Below are 16,848 nucleotides of genomic sequence, written 5' to 3'. Positions count from 1 at the left end.
CATTGTGTTGAAGAAAGACTCTGAGGTAGGAAAAATCTAAGCTTTGCCCACCTCTCATTCTGAGGGGGCAGCTCTTTGGCCCACGGCGGTGTCATGTCAGCGGAGAAGCCCACATCGTCGTGGGAGCTGGACGATGACTGGTCAGAGAGGTGAGCCGGGAGGAGGGGCGGCCGGTCGTCCTCTATGATCACAGTGTCGTCCTGCGGCATGTTGACGGTGGGTGAGAGCTGGTAGTTTCCTGGAGGAGACAAGATCATTTTTATTAATTCCACTACTCTTTTCATTCATCATAGACTGTCAGCTGTCTCTACGAAGTTTCATATTCAAAGAGTTTTCCCGTTCTTCCTACTCTGTAAGCTGCCATGTTCACATGACTTATGATTGACCAAATCGATATGTATAAATAATAAACGATTAATGTCAAGTTCTCCTTGAGAGTCAAGGTGTGTCTTTCTCAAGTCTAGTTCTGTCTGATGCAACATCATCAACAGTGAGAAATCTGTCATACTAGAAAAGATCAATACTCTGTAGATTCAATAGACCAAAACACAATGAGTCTGTCTACAAATACCTTAAACCAGGGGTCGCGTTAACCGGATATTCTCGGTCATTGACCGATTTTTTAACACAATGACCGGAAAATCTGAAGGCCGTCGGTCATTTTGACTGGTTGCAACTACCACCCCTGCCCACTTGGCGGCGGAGTGCACAGTCAGTGGTTTAAGTGGCTGCCATTTTCACACTGCAGAGAAAAAGTCATTCATCTGCTTCATATAGCGTTGTTAACATAACGGCCTGGACACACCAGATGTGGTAGTGCCGCAGAAGTCCTGCGAGTATACTCGCAGGCGCTTGACTGTCCACACAGGTAGTGCATTTCTCCTGCGCTCTCCACGCCGGTTAAACATCGACTCCACTCGTCTGTTCCCGTCAATACTCGTTTTTTCACTTCAACAGGTCATTTTAAACATGGGTAAGGCCATATTTTAAACGTTTTTTATAACGTAATAAGTTAATGACAATTTGTCATTGCACGTCCATGTATTGAGTGTGTTGGATAAACACTGAATGAATAGGGCATATTGTTCTGACCATTTTATTCATGTAGTTATGTCTGTAGGCTCGGTGACACAAAATTAAAATTGTAATGAAGTGATTATGGTATTGAAAAATGTGTTCGGTTATGCACTGTTGTGTTATTTTGAATTATAAACACGGTATTTTCTCCTCACATTCCTCAGTGCGTGCTGTTGTTATTTTATTTTGAAAATTGGCAGAAGCGCTCGCGTGAAAATTAGACCAGATGCCGAACTGAAGTACTGCGGTGTGTGGATGTGACTGTTCATCTTTTCGTTCATGGCCTTATTAATGCACTCTTTATAACTTGCTTGTTGGATTTATTAAACATGAACGAATGAAAACTAAATGTCTTTGAATATCTTTATTATCATTTAAAAATGAAAATTAAAATGACCGGTAAAAATAGATTATGACTGGATTTTTATGACCCTGTCGGTCAAAATGACCGGCGATGAAAAAGTCTAGCGCTGCCTTAAACTAATGCAAAATAAGCTTTGTCATGTGTTTGCTTGATTAAAATCATCGGTAACACTTTACTTGAAGGTATCTACATAACTATGACATGACATGGTTATGAACCTGTCATGAACATTATGTACATGTCATAAACGTCTATGACTGCTGTCATTAAGTGTCCTTTGGGTTTTGTAATGACAAGTTGACACTGTTTGGGTTGTCTTGATTATGACAACTTGACATTCATCAAAGTGATGTCTTTGTCATGTCAAGTTGACATTAAATTTGTTTGGGATGTCCTTATTATGACAACTTGACATTAACGAGGATGACATTACCAGAGGATGTCTCTGTCATAACAACTTGACATTAACAAGAAATGCACCTCTTTTTGTGTGAATGTCAAGTTGTCATAATCAAGACAACCCAAACAATGTCAACTTGTTATTACAAAAAACGATGATGACACTTAATGACAGCAGTCATAAATGTTTATGACATGTACATAATGTTTATGACAAGTGTCATGTCACTCTTATGTAGACACCTTTAAGTGAAGTGTTACCAAATCATCTTATGTCCATCCTATACTTAAAGGTGGTTCAACATTTTGAAAAAATGCACTTACATATAGCAAGAGTTGGATGAGAGGATAGAGACCACCCATGTCTGTACATATAGGGCTGGAGCTGGGAAACAATTAGCTTAGCTTACCGTAAAGACTGGAGACAGTGGAAAACAGCTAGCCTGGTTCTTTCCATTGTTCAATTTGTGGTTTTAGAGGGAGTTTGTGTAACTTTTCCTTAAAAAACAGTTAATCCACATGGTCAGTCCTTTTATGTTCTGGTTGCCTGGCATGGTGGTGGCAAGACTTCAGCAAGATAATGTTTCTGGCTGCTGTTTTGCTGACACATAAAGCACAAAACTCTATAAAACCCACAAACTGTTGTTTTATTTTGCACAAATAAAACCACACAAGATAAATCATGTTAATCTGTAAATTGCAAAGATGTTGGGAGGTGTATTTTTTTTTCAATTTAGGAAAAGGTTTTGCTGTTTCTGCTTCCAGTCTTTATGCTAAGCTATGCTAATCACCTCCTAATCCCAGCTCTGTGTTTAATGCACAGTTATGAGAGTGATATCAAACTTTTCATCGCACTCTCGGCAAGAAAACTAATAGTATATTTTCCTAAAATGTTGAACTATTCTTTTAATATGCTGTTAAGCTCTTCAATCTTCCCACATGAATCAGATCCATTCGACCTCTGCTCTGCTCAATGTCATGCCTTTTGTCATGTGCACACAACAAAACCAGTTACAGAAAGGTTAACATTTCAACAGTATCTAAGAGGAACATTTTCATGCTCTGCTTCTTCTCATTGCTCAGTATAATGTATACAATAAATATGGATATCAATGATGAATCACCGCACAGCTGCTGAGTATCTGCACAACGACCACCATCACTGTCAGATGACGCATGACATGAATCAGCATATGCATAAATTATGAGCGTCACACTAACACAGCAGTCTGTTTCGATGCTGAGTGAGAACTACGTAAATGTGATTAGAGGACATGTGATGAATATTTCACCTTTAAGTGCAACAAAAATTGACTGAAAGAATAAATATATGGAAAAATAAGACTCTGGTCTGACAAAAATGATTCTTCTTTTTTTTTCAGCTCCTTGGAGGATAACAAAAAAAAAAAAAAAAAAAATCATCTACACAAAATAAAACACTTGTAAAATCTTAGAAAAAGCTGGTCAGTTACCCAGCCCTTTGCACAACACCCTCAGGAATGAATATATTCGTGACAGCCAACTGCTGTATTAAGCATGAGACTGCTGGAACTGTTTAATGCTCCAACTAGAGGAAAACGAGTTTACAAAATTAAGCAAAAAATAAAAAAAAATAAAAAATACAGGGTAACTTTTTAAACCACAAAACATATTTTGAAGTTTAAAAGCAGAATGAAACTGCTCCTGGCTAATCAGCTTATACCAAGTAGAGTTTGGCAGCAGGCACAATGGTGTTCCTATGTCAAAACACTATGATTAATTCAAGCTGTGCCCTCACAAATAAAGATAAAAACTTCCCTGCGCTGAGGCGAAAAAATAAAACAGTCCCCTTTCTCTGCCTCTGAAAAGCAAGGCTTAAAACCTCCCATTGATATGCAGCGCATGACTCTGTCTTTAATCTGTATTTTGAAATTGGGAGCGGGGGGGCTCCTCTGCATCAAAAGAAGGGCAGCTTCAATGCGTCATAAAAGCCTTATGCACTGAGCTCTGGGAGAAGTTTGTTTGTCTTTAGAAAGCGTTAGGCTTTAAAGACGGAGACCTGGAGGTCTGAGCCAGGCCTGCTGTTTGTTTCTCATAACCGCGCACCGAGGGGATCAATGTGCTACTGGGTGCTGCTGCTTCCAGCCAGCGTGGGTGAATGACCTGATGTAAATGGAGCTGAAAGGAGGAAGAAAGGGGGAGCAGGATGGTGAGAGTGTTAGTGTGTGTGAAGGTGGTTTAAAAAGTCATCTGTCACTGCTCTTTGTCTTTTTCCTTGAATAATAAGAAGTTACAAAGTGTGCTTCTATTCACATTAACCCACTAATGCAGTTTGTACTTTCTTAACCCTGTGTTTAACTGTTTAACTCTGAGTGTTCTTTTTTTCAAATTTGAGAAGACAACACAAAACTTGCAGTTGTTAAAATGGTAAAATAATCTCATTGATATCTAGTACACTAGAAATGCACTCCAAAAACTCCAAAACATGTTAATTTCAGTTGGTTTGGTTTGCTTCAATCCATCAGTTACTTGCATCCTGATACACTGATTGTTGTGTCAGGGTATGTTTACACATTTATGTTTGTATTGTGGTACACATAAACATAGATTATGTAATTAATTTAACATTCTACTACACACACCCTCTTTCAGCACGGTCTACCTAAAACAAATCAACTGATGATTGTTAGTTGCAGTGCCCAACAGCTGGATCCTTGCGATGTCACAAGATCACGAAGGAATTGCAAGATTTCATAATAATCCATCTTGTCACCTTTCAAGTAAGTAAGACTATAAAGATTATTAACATTTGAATAGTAAGTAAGAGGTAAATACACGTATACATGCTGTTTCTTGCGAGGAGCTACTGGCAGCTACAGGTGTGTGTGACAAAGACACTCAGAATTCAAATCAGATTTGGCCATCTAATACTAATATTCAACTTTTTTTTTTTTTCCCCCATGTAAAGCTTTAAAGTTTGAACAGGGTTCAGCAGGACTTTCAGTGTGACAGTGGCATTCATGTAATGTTGTAAACAAGCTAATAGCACTAACATGAAATCGTAAATGTGCAACAACGTTTTTTGCCACCACTAGATATCAAACAAAAGCCAGCCACTGTCACATTAAGTGACTGTGAGCAGTGAATTCACCACTTCCAAGCAGAAGAGAGAATGTGATGCTATTTCGGAGCCTTAAGATGGAAAGTTTCTCCTCAAGAGTGCTAACTCTAACGAGTTAGCTTACGCAGCAAAATCTGGGGACCAAAACATCCCCAGAACTACACTGCACAGCACACTGACTACACTGACTAGCAAAAAAATAACTAAATAAAAACACAACGACTGCCCGACTGGAAGCTATTGTAGTGGTTTTTAGTGGGGTCTCCAACTGACAAATCTCTTTCAAGGGGCAGCATCAGGACAGAGAGAGAGTATTTCTCCATTGAAAGAAGAGTAAAGAACGACACAGGTTATTTTTTGATGGAAAAGATGTCTTCACTGTTCCCCCAACTAGCTGTTGACTCGGACTAATTGCCTGTGATAGGTGGTGATAGACGATAGACGAATCGTTCATCCAATCACCGGCCAATTATTTTTTGAAAGTGTCCACCCTTTCAGGGTTTCCAATGAAGGCTTCTTAAATGGTTCTGAGACTTTTTGCGGAAGTGTGTGAGACCATGTGGATCATCTGACCCTTTGGACAGAAAGTTTTTCAGGATAAACTGCACTGTAGAACAAACGGAGTAGTTAAGGTAGGGAGACCATATTTAGACAGTATTCTTACGGTTTCTGGTGTAAATTCTGCCATGGGCAGTACCTGGGTAGTTTTTACTGATGGACATTCTTCTTGAAAGTGACAACAAAAGCTGAAAAGTCAAGAGTCTAAGCAGTTTGTTAAAGTTCTTCAGAAAGTAAATTCTTAAGTAAGTACCACTGTTCAAGGGGAGAAACAGTGGGGGGTCAAAGGATAACATGTAGGGACACTGTTGGTGCCTCCAATGGAAAATGATAAAAGTTCTATTTTTAAAAAGTAACTGATATTGGAAACCAATTATCACTACATTTTTGACCAAATGCCTTGATATCAATATTGTGATTATATTGGAGATTTGACTATTGGCGCTTGCACAACATATTTACACAACAATATTTTTGAGTTCAGAAAATTACATCACATTACTGTTATGCAGCCTTTAAAACCAAAAATAATAACATTTATGATATTAGGATATCCAAAATCTAAGATTATATCTAGCTTCATGTCACTATATCAACATAATATCAATATATCACCAACTCTAATGTGCATCAGGTAGATCTAAGAATGCATCTGTGTGTTTGTAAATGAGCATTTATCACACACATATTAAGTGTGCTGGACTGCATCTGCCAAAGTGTGTGAGTGCATGCCCTTAACATGGTCAGACCTTTCGTGCACTAACTGAACTGTTACAGTGGCTTCTCTTCATCTATGTGTGTGTGTGTGTGTGTGCTCCTTCAGCCCCCTCCCGCTGTGTGTGTTTGTTATTCGCTGAGAATTTGGGAGTCCGGGTGAGTCCTCTAACACAGCATGGCCACTTCTCTCTCTCTCTCTCTCTCTCTCTCTCAGACCACACGCACACACATACACTTCACACACACAAAAGCGTCCACACACACGTGCATTCACAGAACCACTTAATCCCATTTCCCTAAGCAGTCCAATGCACGACACTGAGAATCCCATCAATGTCACAGTTTGAATCACTGCAGTACAATCAACTGGCAGCTACTGAGTAGAAAGCCAATGAATCTGTCAACTCACTAGCCTGGTAAAAGGAGGGGAAAAAAAAGCCTCTTTGTTTTAGTGCCAGCACCCAAGGGCAGCCATCCGCCGGCAACAAAAGCACTGCCATGTGGACGGAGCGCACACCCATCACCTGAGAATCAAACCAAAAAACACACATTATCTTTCCCAGTGGCTGTAATAATTTCTGACTGAGCTGCAGTGAAACAATAGGTGGCATTTCATTTGAGATTCTCTGTGAGAGTCTATTATCAGACGCTTTTTGTGCAAAATCACTGAATACTTGAGGGCAAAGGGGGGACATGAAATGGCCAGGAGGAAAGAAGGGGGCTGAACAGACTTTCTAGATGAAAATGAAGATAGCAAGAGGTGAGAATAACCCAGGATGAAAGACATGCTGAGGAGTTTTTTTTCTCTCTTTTCATTTTGTCTTGGTCTATTTGCATAATTAGTAAGGAGGTTATTGCCAGGGGGTGCTGGGCCTTGAAAGCTATTGGCCTACAGGAATAATTAAGTCACTCTCTTATCCCGGGCATCTTCAGAGTGCAGAAAGCCAGCAAGTGATCTAAGAGCGTGCATGGGCCAAAACCCAAACTGATATGTTCTGAATGGGAAAGATGTTGTCTTCTAAGAAAGCCTAGTATGCATGATTTATTTTTTGTGGCACCCTCATGAAGAGAGAAAAGCCTTATTCCAAGCAACTGCGAAAAGACCCCTGCAGCACTCACACACACACACTTTTATTTATTCAAGGGAGGTTTGCTGAGCAGGCAGAGCTCTGCTTCGTATTCACACACGTTCACATCTGGGAGCTGCCAAGTGCATCTACAGACTTCTGCTGTTGGCTTCCGAGCAGCAGCACTGCAGCAGCTGAGAGCCGGGCGTCTGCTTTTCCAGACCATTCCACGGTATTTAAACCCGACATGACAAAACTGTTTCTGTTTGTGAATCACCACATTTATTAAGACGAGAAAAAAATTACCACATGTTGCAACAATAAATAAGCTCCTGCATTCTCCTATAGGAATTTCAGGACCACACAAGTTAGAAGTTACAGACCCTTCAGCAGCTCTATCATCATAAATACAAGCACGGCACCAAGCATTCAGCAACTGCTGAAATGTATTTTAAAGGGTTGGTTCACCCAAACAAGTCTGGTGGAGTGTGGCTGTGGACCTAGTTATGGTTTTAATTGTCTATGTTTTGAGATATTTGAGATATCAGTACAATGACAATTAAATTGTATTTGTGGTGTTCACCGCATTGAAAAATAAATGTATAAATGTTGAGCCGAACTATGATGTTTTTTCTAAACCTTGCCATGTGCTTTCACTGCCTAAACCTAACCCTGTGCTTTTGTTGCAAAAGGAAATAAACGCAAATAGGAGATGTTTTATCGACATTGTAACGATATTTTGAAAACGACTGTATGTATCTGACGAGCAGAAACTGTACATGTCCTGTGAAAAGGAAAAAACATAATGCATGTAAGAAGCATAAATTGACACCACGTTCCGGAACGTCAACAACAGACGCAAGAAGATACCTAGCATGTAATATGGAGACGTGAAGGTCCACTGACAAAACAGCGATATTTGACAGGATGGGATATGTGTTGGGAGTTTCTCATTGGATCATGACCAAATGGCAGGCCATTTGAGATTTCAACTCATCACTAAATATACTGCGAAAAATAATTAATTAAAATACCAAGAGGATGGCGTGTGGGTTTGGAAAAACTGTATTTTGATGGTAATTTAACAAACAACTTGGGAACTCCAGTGCCTTAACTTCATTGGCAGATGCTAGACCTTTAAGGTATCGACCGAAATAACCCAGCAAGTACTACTGAAACTTAATAACTGCATTTGATTCTTTTTGTTCCCAAATCTAGGGAAAAAATACAATTTATATGGTTTTCTTTCATTTAATGGGACCTGTGATTGGCCATCTACTGCAGCAGCTACAGCACATACAGCCTTTGGTTTGGTGAAGCAGAGCGAGCCAAGATGCCACTAAATTGTTTGAGAACGCCTGTAATTAAAGCAGAGAATGGTATCAAATAAAGTTCTCTATTACCATTTTAAGGATGCTGGTATTGTAATTTTTAAACAATACTGAGCTTTAGTACTTAGATTGAGTACTTACATTTGATACAGTTTCATTTAAAAATCTGGCAAACACAAATTCTTTACTAATCCAATGTAAAGTTCTGCCTTCGTTCCAGCAAGTATCTTGTAATGTGTGTGTCGGTTGTCTAAAGCTCCAACTGGGGAGAGCTTGTTTTAGAATAAATCTGCGATTAATAATATAAATACACCTATAAAAAGGTGACCACAGGGAGATGCCCAGCTCAAACCCGAAGGCTGCTGGCCTTTATCCTGTGCTTAGCCCACAGTGGTAAATTAAACAACGATTCAAATAAAGCTTTAATCCTTCCCCAGCCTCTCCAATCTCACTTTGACACAAAACCGCAGAGTGACGTTCTGGGGGGGAAAAAAAAAAAACAAAACAAAACACTGCTTTGATATCTCAAGGTCAAGCCAAGCGCATGGAAAAATGGACCACGTTTTATTACCAACGTGATTTGACCTGATTCAGAAACCACACGGAGGAAGAAGATCCAAAATATTTTACATGACAAATTGGGGTTAAATTTTCCCTTAGGTGGTCGGGGGGGGGGGGGGGGGGGGGACACTCCACTGGGCTGATTAAGTGTTTAATAAGCAGGAAAACGTCTCATGTGTCTGTGACAGTTAGTAATAATATAGTGCACATCCCTCCACAGGCCAACCTCGGAGGTTTCTTGCATCTGGTGTCCTGTCTTGTTGAGGTTAGGTGAAATATTAGAACAAACAGGCCTCTCCAGCCACCCTCACATCTTAATTTCCCTGCTCAGCTCTGTCAATTTGTAGTGAACACAAAAACACACGTGACAGAGGATCAAAAAGTGGCAGGCGTTGGTATATGATGAGTCAGGGGGCACGTAGTGTCTTTTTAATCCTCAGAGGATGAGGGTTGGATGTCACTGAACACTATGACAGCAATGAGGTGAGGTCATTCAAGGTGAGCACCGCCATCTTTTGTATAATCCTTTTGTGTTCTTGTGAAGGTTGATGATTATTTACTGATCCACATTTTGAACAACATTTAATTTTACTGTAGGGAAGATTGGGAGCAGAGGGACAAATACCAACAGCAACTTTGAATTTGATCTATCATATTTGCTTCCTTCCAGTTTTGTCCGCTGCATTTCTTCACTTCATCTCTGCAGCTTTCTGGTTTCGTATCTATAGGCATGTTTAGCTGGTAGCACCATGTTGTTCCTCTACTTTTATGTCTTTAATGACTTAATAAAGCACTTTGATAAACTCTGGCTGCTATAAAAGCCCTAGACCTGTAAATACCGGCATCACCTCGTCTGGTCGACTTAGTGACAATGATCTTGTTTGCCACTGTTGAGCAGTCAGCTGCTGTATCTCCTGCATATCTGCCTCGTGCTTTCACTCCCGACCCTGTACGCTCATTATAAACCCTCGCTGTTTGTTAAGCATGGATGAACGCAGCCACTGTGGCAGCGTGCTGGAACTTCACCTATTAACACTTCCTCTGTCAGTCATAACTCACACTCATTTTTTTTTTTTTTGGTTTGAACTAACAACACAGTGTCAGTGTCAACCAATTTGCATGAAAGGAAAACAGAGTTCACACTTTTACATTTATTATGTTGCATTGATTAATGAGGGAGAGTTAGTTGGAGCTAATTTAAAAAACAGATTAAAAGTTGGTGCGCCAACTCTTGCTCGGCTTAATTAATTATCATTTAAGGTATTTTGTTTATGGTCTTTTCTCGATTTACTCGCAATAATTCAGCAGAGGATGTGGTCAAAGTATTTTCTCTGGCGTAAATAATACGGATAATTTGTTATATTGAGAAATGCAAAGCAAAAAAACAACTGCGGAGGACAAAAGGGACAAAGATAGTTGTGTCATTTTGCTCTGTCTTGTATTTCACGCAAGCAAGCTGAGCAGTTACACCATCTGGTGCACAGAAGCCTTTCTTTGACATTAGGCAACTTCATCACCCGTCCATCAATCATTCAAGTGCTACACGCATGCAACCCTGTGCAGATGCGTGCAAAGCTCTCACACACGGATACAAATATGCTTGCTAATCTCCTTCACTTAGTCCAACAAACACAAACACTCACTCCCAAACCAGCTCAGAGCTAGTTTGAGCAATGACAGATAGGTCATCTACAGAGAGACTGATAAGCATGCTGCTAACACACGTACAGACACTTTCAAAAAAACAAACTCCCACATAAAAAGAATCAATCACTAGCCTCTGCAGCAACAAATTGTCCAGGGGCCATTTTTCCATCTCTGTCTCTCTCTCCCTGACATTTTCTGAGACATTAAAAGCCACTGAGTCTTGACAGGAACTGAGACCAGATGACAAAGTTAGCCCATATTCTGTGCTGACAAAACCTGACAAGTAAGACCATAGGAACTAGAAAACACTCACTAACAGAGAAGAGGTATTAATGCTGCACTTATATTCTAAGTGTTGCCCTATTCCACACTCTTCTTACAGTTGATTAGAATCTTTGCTGATATTCACAACAATCAACACCAATACCAGTCTTTGCATAAAAACATAGCATTGAAATGTCAATCTTACCTATTGTGCGTGGCATCATTCCTTGTCGTGGCATCAAGTTGTCATCAAGGCCCTCCAGGCCACCATACAAGGAGTGGGAGATGCGGCGTTCATGGTCGTCCAGGGACGTGTTTATAGTTTGCTGACTGCCCCCCAGCGGGCTCCCTGGTATCTCCTGAATGAGGAGGGAGGTGATATCAGAATGTGATTGTATTTACTCATCTTTGTTTGTCTATACTCAAGAAAATGAAAAGGTTCAATGATTCTATAGCTGTGTACTGTATGGTTCATTCTCTGAGATTATGCTCATCAAACACTGCAGATTTTATATACTGCCCTGGCTCTGTGAGGAGTCTTGTAGATGCAGCAACAGTTAGCAAAAGCTTACTTTTCTTACAGTTGTTTTGACCAGGCATATGCCTTATGGTTCATAAATAATAAATAATGCCTTTGTGCTTGAGAAGAAAACCATTATGGTGCTACATCTCACGTTACAGTTGAAAGTAAAAAGTGTCCATGATCCATACACAAACATGTTAGCCATTTGCTAAACAGTACTGGATGGACACAGGGGCAGCTATCCACGCTAATGCTAGCAGTGTGATAACCATGATAAATGAGCATGGATTTCCAATAGGCTGTTAGGCCACAGGCTGTTAGCGAGCTAGCTCTGCCCGCAGGGGATGGTTAGCTTGCTAGCATCTTGACATTTCCCCCAGGACCCATGATGACACTCTCTTGTTTGCTGGACAAATAGACCATTTGCTGGTCTTGTCACCCATAATCGCACATCCACTGCCCGAGAAGGTGTGTGTGTCTTCACCCTCATTGTTTGTCCATTGGATAGTTGACTATATTGATTTGTTTTGGTCTCTGCATTTATTACTGAAGGTGATGACAGCCCTTGCCATAAAGATAACCATCATCGCCTGCATTGCATAACGAGCGATAACACTATCACACTGGAGTCAATACTGGAGCCAAATTGCCCCGATCAATGACTATAACTAGGCTAGGCTGGGATTCGATTTTGGCAGAGGGTCTTTGCCCAACGATCCTTTAAGCTCACTAAATTGTTGAGGTGCTGTAATAACCACCGCCACATTGATTCTGATGTAAACAAACAAGTCCAGTTTAAGGAGGAATACATATGTGGGTACATTAGGAGGCTGGCACAAGTGTGAAGTGTAATAAAGTGGGTTTCAGACTAGAAAGCTGTTTGTTTAAATCTCCACGCCAGAAATATTTTCACTTCTTGAACAACCACACATATAGGCTTCAAAAATATATACTGTAAGTAATTTGAGCAAAATCTAAAATTGGTGATCTTGCTGCATCAATGCACAAGCAGCACTTCAAAGTTGTGGTTGGTTGCTGTGGGGACAATTTTAACCTATATACTGTTTTGTATGTTATTCAATAACAACATATAATTTAGAAGATTAGCCATGTTTACCAAGGAGGGCACATCCTTAGTACTGATTCTGGGAATTCGGGGATTGTAAATGGAGGAGCTTACAGTTTATTTGTGGTAGTTTTAAGTTTAGATTGTAATAGACTTTTTGTGTTTTTACATTCTGTATGTGATATTCAGAGCATCAATATGTAGCAGCAAGCCATTTGTCATTTGCCACCAGTAATGGCTTCCAAAGGAGAGAATGAAGTTGAGCTACCTCTGTGTGTGTCGCTGTAGTTTGTTACAGTAAGCTGGTCTAACATTGTGTGCATGTTGGTGCATATGTGTGTTCCTGATGCCGCGTTGCACTGCAGGTTACTGCTTATATCGGGACAGCATTGTAGCGGAAACGTGCGTACCCTCCAGTTCCCCCCAGGTTAACACCATTAGCTCTGTCCGCACTGCTGCTATTGTTTAGCACTGTTTAGGGAGTTGGCCCCATTAGCTGCTAGCTGCCGGCTTAGCCACCTCCATGTTGAGAACCGTGTGCTCTGAATTTCGCATTAAGCCCCCAAAAATAAATAGGAGTTTAATCAGAATAGTGTTGACAGTTCTCTGACAAACAGAGTGGCAGTAGTTCCCAACTGGTGGGTCTCGGTCCAAAAGTGCATTCTGAATGGATCGCAAGTGACTCACAAACATGTTAAATTAGTAAAAAAAAAAAACCACACATAACTTTTAAGTACAGTAAATTTCTGGCATACAGTTTTTATTTTAAAGTGCCATTTACTGCTATAGAGTGAGTTACAAATGGACAGCTACTTGACAGAGACAGCAAACTAGCTTGACAACATGTCCAAACCAAGTATGACGCTGAATATGTTAAACTGGACCTTGAACTAATGACTACGGAAAAATCTGAACCCCGTGGGAACCACTGTCTTCCGGGATGGGTTGAGCTGGGTGAATAAGGCCTCATCAGCTCACTGAAGATGATCAATTGTCTTGGATATAAAATCTTGCTCAGTAGGGCAACTGGTTACTATAGCAAACTATGGAAAAACTACAGAAAACAGCAGAGTTTCTAGCATTCTCAATAATGTCAATGGAAACCGACACAATAATGATGGTAATCAAAGGTTTAATACTAATTTATGATCAGACCAACAGTTAATCTAAAAAATATAAGGACATTTACAGGACAATGAAACGACCTGAATCACTGCTAACAGACCCAATTGAACCTACACACGGATGCAACAAATCTTCCACGGAAACAAACTAATTTCTAAGGTCGCCATATGGTGCTGTGACTGTTGGCATGCCACTGCTCTTGACTTTCAATGAGATAGTTAATGAATTGGCCGGCTGAGGGGGCCGAGGTGAAAACGCTTCAGTAATAGCCAAGGGGATTTGCCATACGAGGACGCATTGACAAATCACACCACAGCTCATTGCATATTCAGGCTGATAATTGAGCTCCAGGAAGGTCTCGATCCCATCGGGTGCCAGTGGTGATGAGGAAGTCAGCTGCTCTGGGTTCGTTGTGTTTCTATGGGGATTGAGGAGGGAATGTGAGCGGTAGGGCTTGTGATTTATGCAACGGCAAACATTTGAGATTGATTTGAGATCATCTGTCAAGGGATGGAGACATGGAGAGGAAAGTAAATACAGGATTATTTGATCCCATATGTCAGTGTGGGTATGACAATATGTCAAAATAAGCCACAGCTTTCATCCCATAGTAATTAGTATTATTTATTTTGAACAAACATTTGATGGACAGCTGGTTATGAGGTATTAACCTTCGATAGTGACACTATAGGGACTTTCAAAATCCGCTCTGAGCAGGCTCTTTGAGTATGAGTGTATTGAATTGTTGTTTTCCTCCTCTCTGAGTGTCTTGGACACTATTTCTTATAAATAGCCAGCCACTTGGACAGCCTCAGGACATGCCTCCGGCTCTGCATATGAAGCAGAGATTGACGAGACTCCCAACGCTCGAGTTTTATTCATCCACCATGCTGTCTGTTAAGTCTCACTGCCTTGACATGGCCGCAATACACATACACACAGGGTATCTGTTTGCAAGCGAATATACAGAAAGATCCTTGAAAATAAATGCATACATGCATAAGCAGGATGTACAAAAGAACAAACTACACACTCACACACACACACACACACACACACACACACACACACGCACAGACACAGTGTGCAGACACAGAGATGTGCACAGACACACAAACACAAAACACACCTCCAGGCTTAGCCTCTGCTTTCAATTACCAGACGGGCCGAGGGAAATCAAAACTTTGACACACCAGGTTGGAAAAGGAGAGCGGGGAAGCCAGGCAGTGCCAGAGGCGTACACGAGCACACGGGCACGCACGCTCATATACAGACACACAGCAGCAGCGCACACAGACTCAGCCTCGGCTTTCAAGCAGGCGACAGGCCAGGGTGTAGAGAGAATGTAAAAACATGACATTGAGGGGAGGAAAAAAGTTGTGTAGCTCAGTTTGCAGCCATGTTTTTTCTTTTTTTTTCCCTCGAGCTCCCTCAAGGGAGGTAAGCGTGCGTGGGAGGGGTTTGTGAACTGCTGTGACCTGACTACTTACTTTTATTTCATGAAACAATTCATTGCTGCTCATGAGGGTATTTCCCAACGGTTTGCTTTGGGTTGTGTTGTACATGTATCATAGAAAGGGTCTTATTGAAGTGGTGCCTAATGACTCCACTTCCACTAAAGTGTCTTCATTATTTAGGACAGCAGTGTCAGATGAGTTCCATTTTTGTTTTTTACACAGTAACTACAATTCAAACCAATTTAATTTTAAATAGGATCACAAACAACCCAAGTCCCTATCATTAGATCAAAGTTATTAAAGTAAATAAAATACGCGGCATCTGCAATGGCAATACTAAAATAAAAAAGGCAGGATATAACGGCCACTATATCAAACTCTCAAGCCTTGCAGCCTGAAAAAGAAAAGTTCTTTACCAGGCTGCATCCTGGAGCTCTGGTTCAAATCCCTGATCAGCTGGTGAAGAAATACCTGAGCACTAACTGTGAATGAAAGCCACCCCCCTTTTCTCAATAACAAATGTTGTAACATGTAACATGTCCTTGTGCAGGGTGTTTGCCCCCTCCAGTTTTTCCACTGGACCTGCTCAGGGGTCAACAGTCAACACTACAGTACTACAGCTGTAATGTGCAGCTCTGAGGTGTGAACATGTGAAACTCGAGTGTGAAGCAGGCTGCTGCTGCAAAAGGTCATGTGTGCTCAGTCAGGGTAAATAAAAGAATGAATCACTGTGTTTACATGTGCTACGATATTTTTATTCTGACCTCACTGAAAATAAAAACATGTTTTTGGTCGGTGGTTTTAACCACTACTATACAAATCATTTCAAAGTGGGTTTTATTTTCTTTCTTTTTTTTTTTTGTTGTCAGTGTTGTACTTTTTGGAAACATTCTGACACAGCTTTACACTGGAGTCCACTGGGCCAACCAACATGAGCAGTCAGACATTTTGTTGCAGAATTGTCAGATTTTTTTTTTTTGTTTTTGTTTTTGTAAAATGTGTTTAATGATGCTGCTGCTGCACCACCTCCAGGTCTCAGCCATGAATGCTGTGAGTAAAATGTGATCATAATAAACAACAAAAATGACTGTGGTTATGAAACAGCATAATTTCATTAAGGCCCAGACACACCAAACCGACTTCAGAGAGCTAGTGGCGACGAATGCCAACTGTTGTGTTGCCTCACATTGCCTGTGTCTCAGCCACTAACTCACACATGAACACACTGCAAAGCCTACAGCTGACGGCTAACCAGCATGTATATTTTGTGACTGCTTGAGGGGTAATAACTAACACAAGCAAACAGGGGTTGTCTGTATTCGTCATTCAAAAAGGGAAATAGGAAGCCTATCTTGACACTATTAAGCCAGCAAGCACATAAACAATGCAATCCAATTTTGAAAGAACAGAGCATATTTACTGTGCACCAGTGAACAATAACACAAACCATCATGAAACAATTCTGCTAAAGAGCTTGATGGCTAAAGAAAATAATCTAACTTTGTGTAACAAATTTGTTTTGGTCTCACTCCCTCTTGAATTAAGCTGTTTGTTTACTTTCCTCACTTGCGTTTCTCTTCTCCAGTGCCCTG

At 40.7% G+C, this 16,848-nt stretch overlaps 1 protein-coding gene across 7 annotated transcripts in view; it reads right to left on the bottom strand.

Annotated features, from left to right (window-relative positions):
• pard3ab (par-3 family cell polarity regulator alpha, b) overlaps positions 1 to 16,848 on the bottom strand; it is a 289,056-nt gene that overhangs the window by 95,629 nt on the left and 176,579 nt on the right. For all 7 annotated transcript variants that reach the window (XM_033651213.2, XM_033651215.2, XM_033651220.2 and 4 more), the window contains 2 exons: positions 11,291 to 11,444; positions 52 to 238 (listed from right to left, as the gene is read on the bottom strand). In XM_033651213.2, coding sequence (XP_033507104.2) covers positions 52 to 238; positions 11,291 to 11,444 — 341 coding nt within the window. The remainder of the gene's footprint in view (positions 1 to 51; positions 239 to 11,290; positions 11,445 to 16,848) is intronic.

The sequence above is a fragment of the Epinephelus lanceolatus genome, chromosome 12, assembly GCF_041903045.1.
Source record: "Epinephelus lanceolatus isolate andai-2023 chromosome 12, ASM4190304v1, whole genome shotgun sequence".
In the NCBI taxonomy this organism is placed as follows: domain Eukaryota; kingdom Metazoa; phylum Chordata; class Actinopteri; order Perciformes; family Serranidae; genus Epinephelus; species Epinephelus lanceolatus.
Note: the sequence above shows the minus strand (reverse complement) of the source record. Positions and strands in the feature narration are given on the sequence as shown.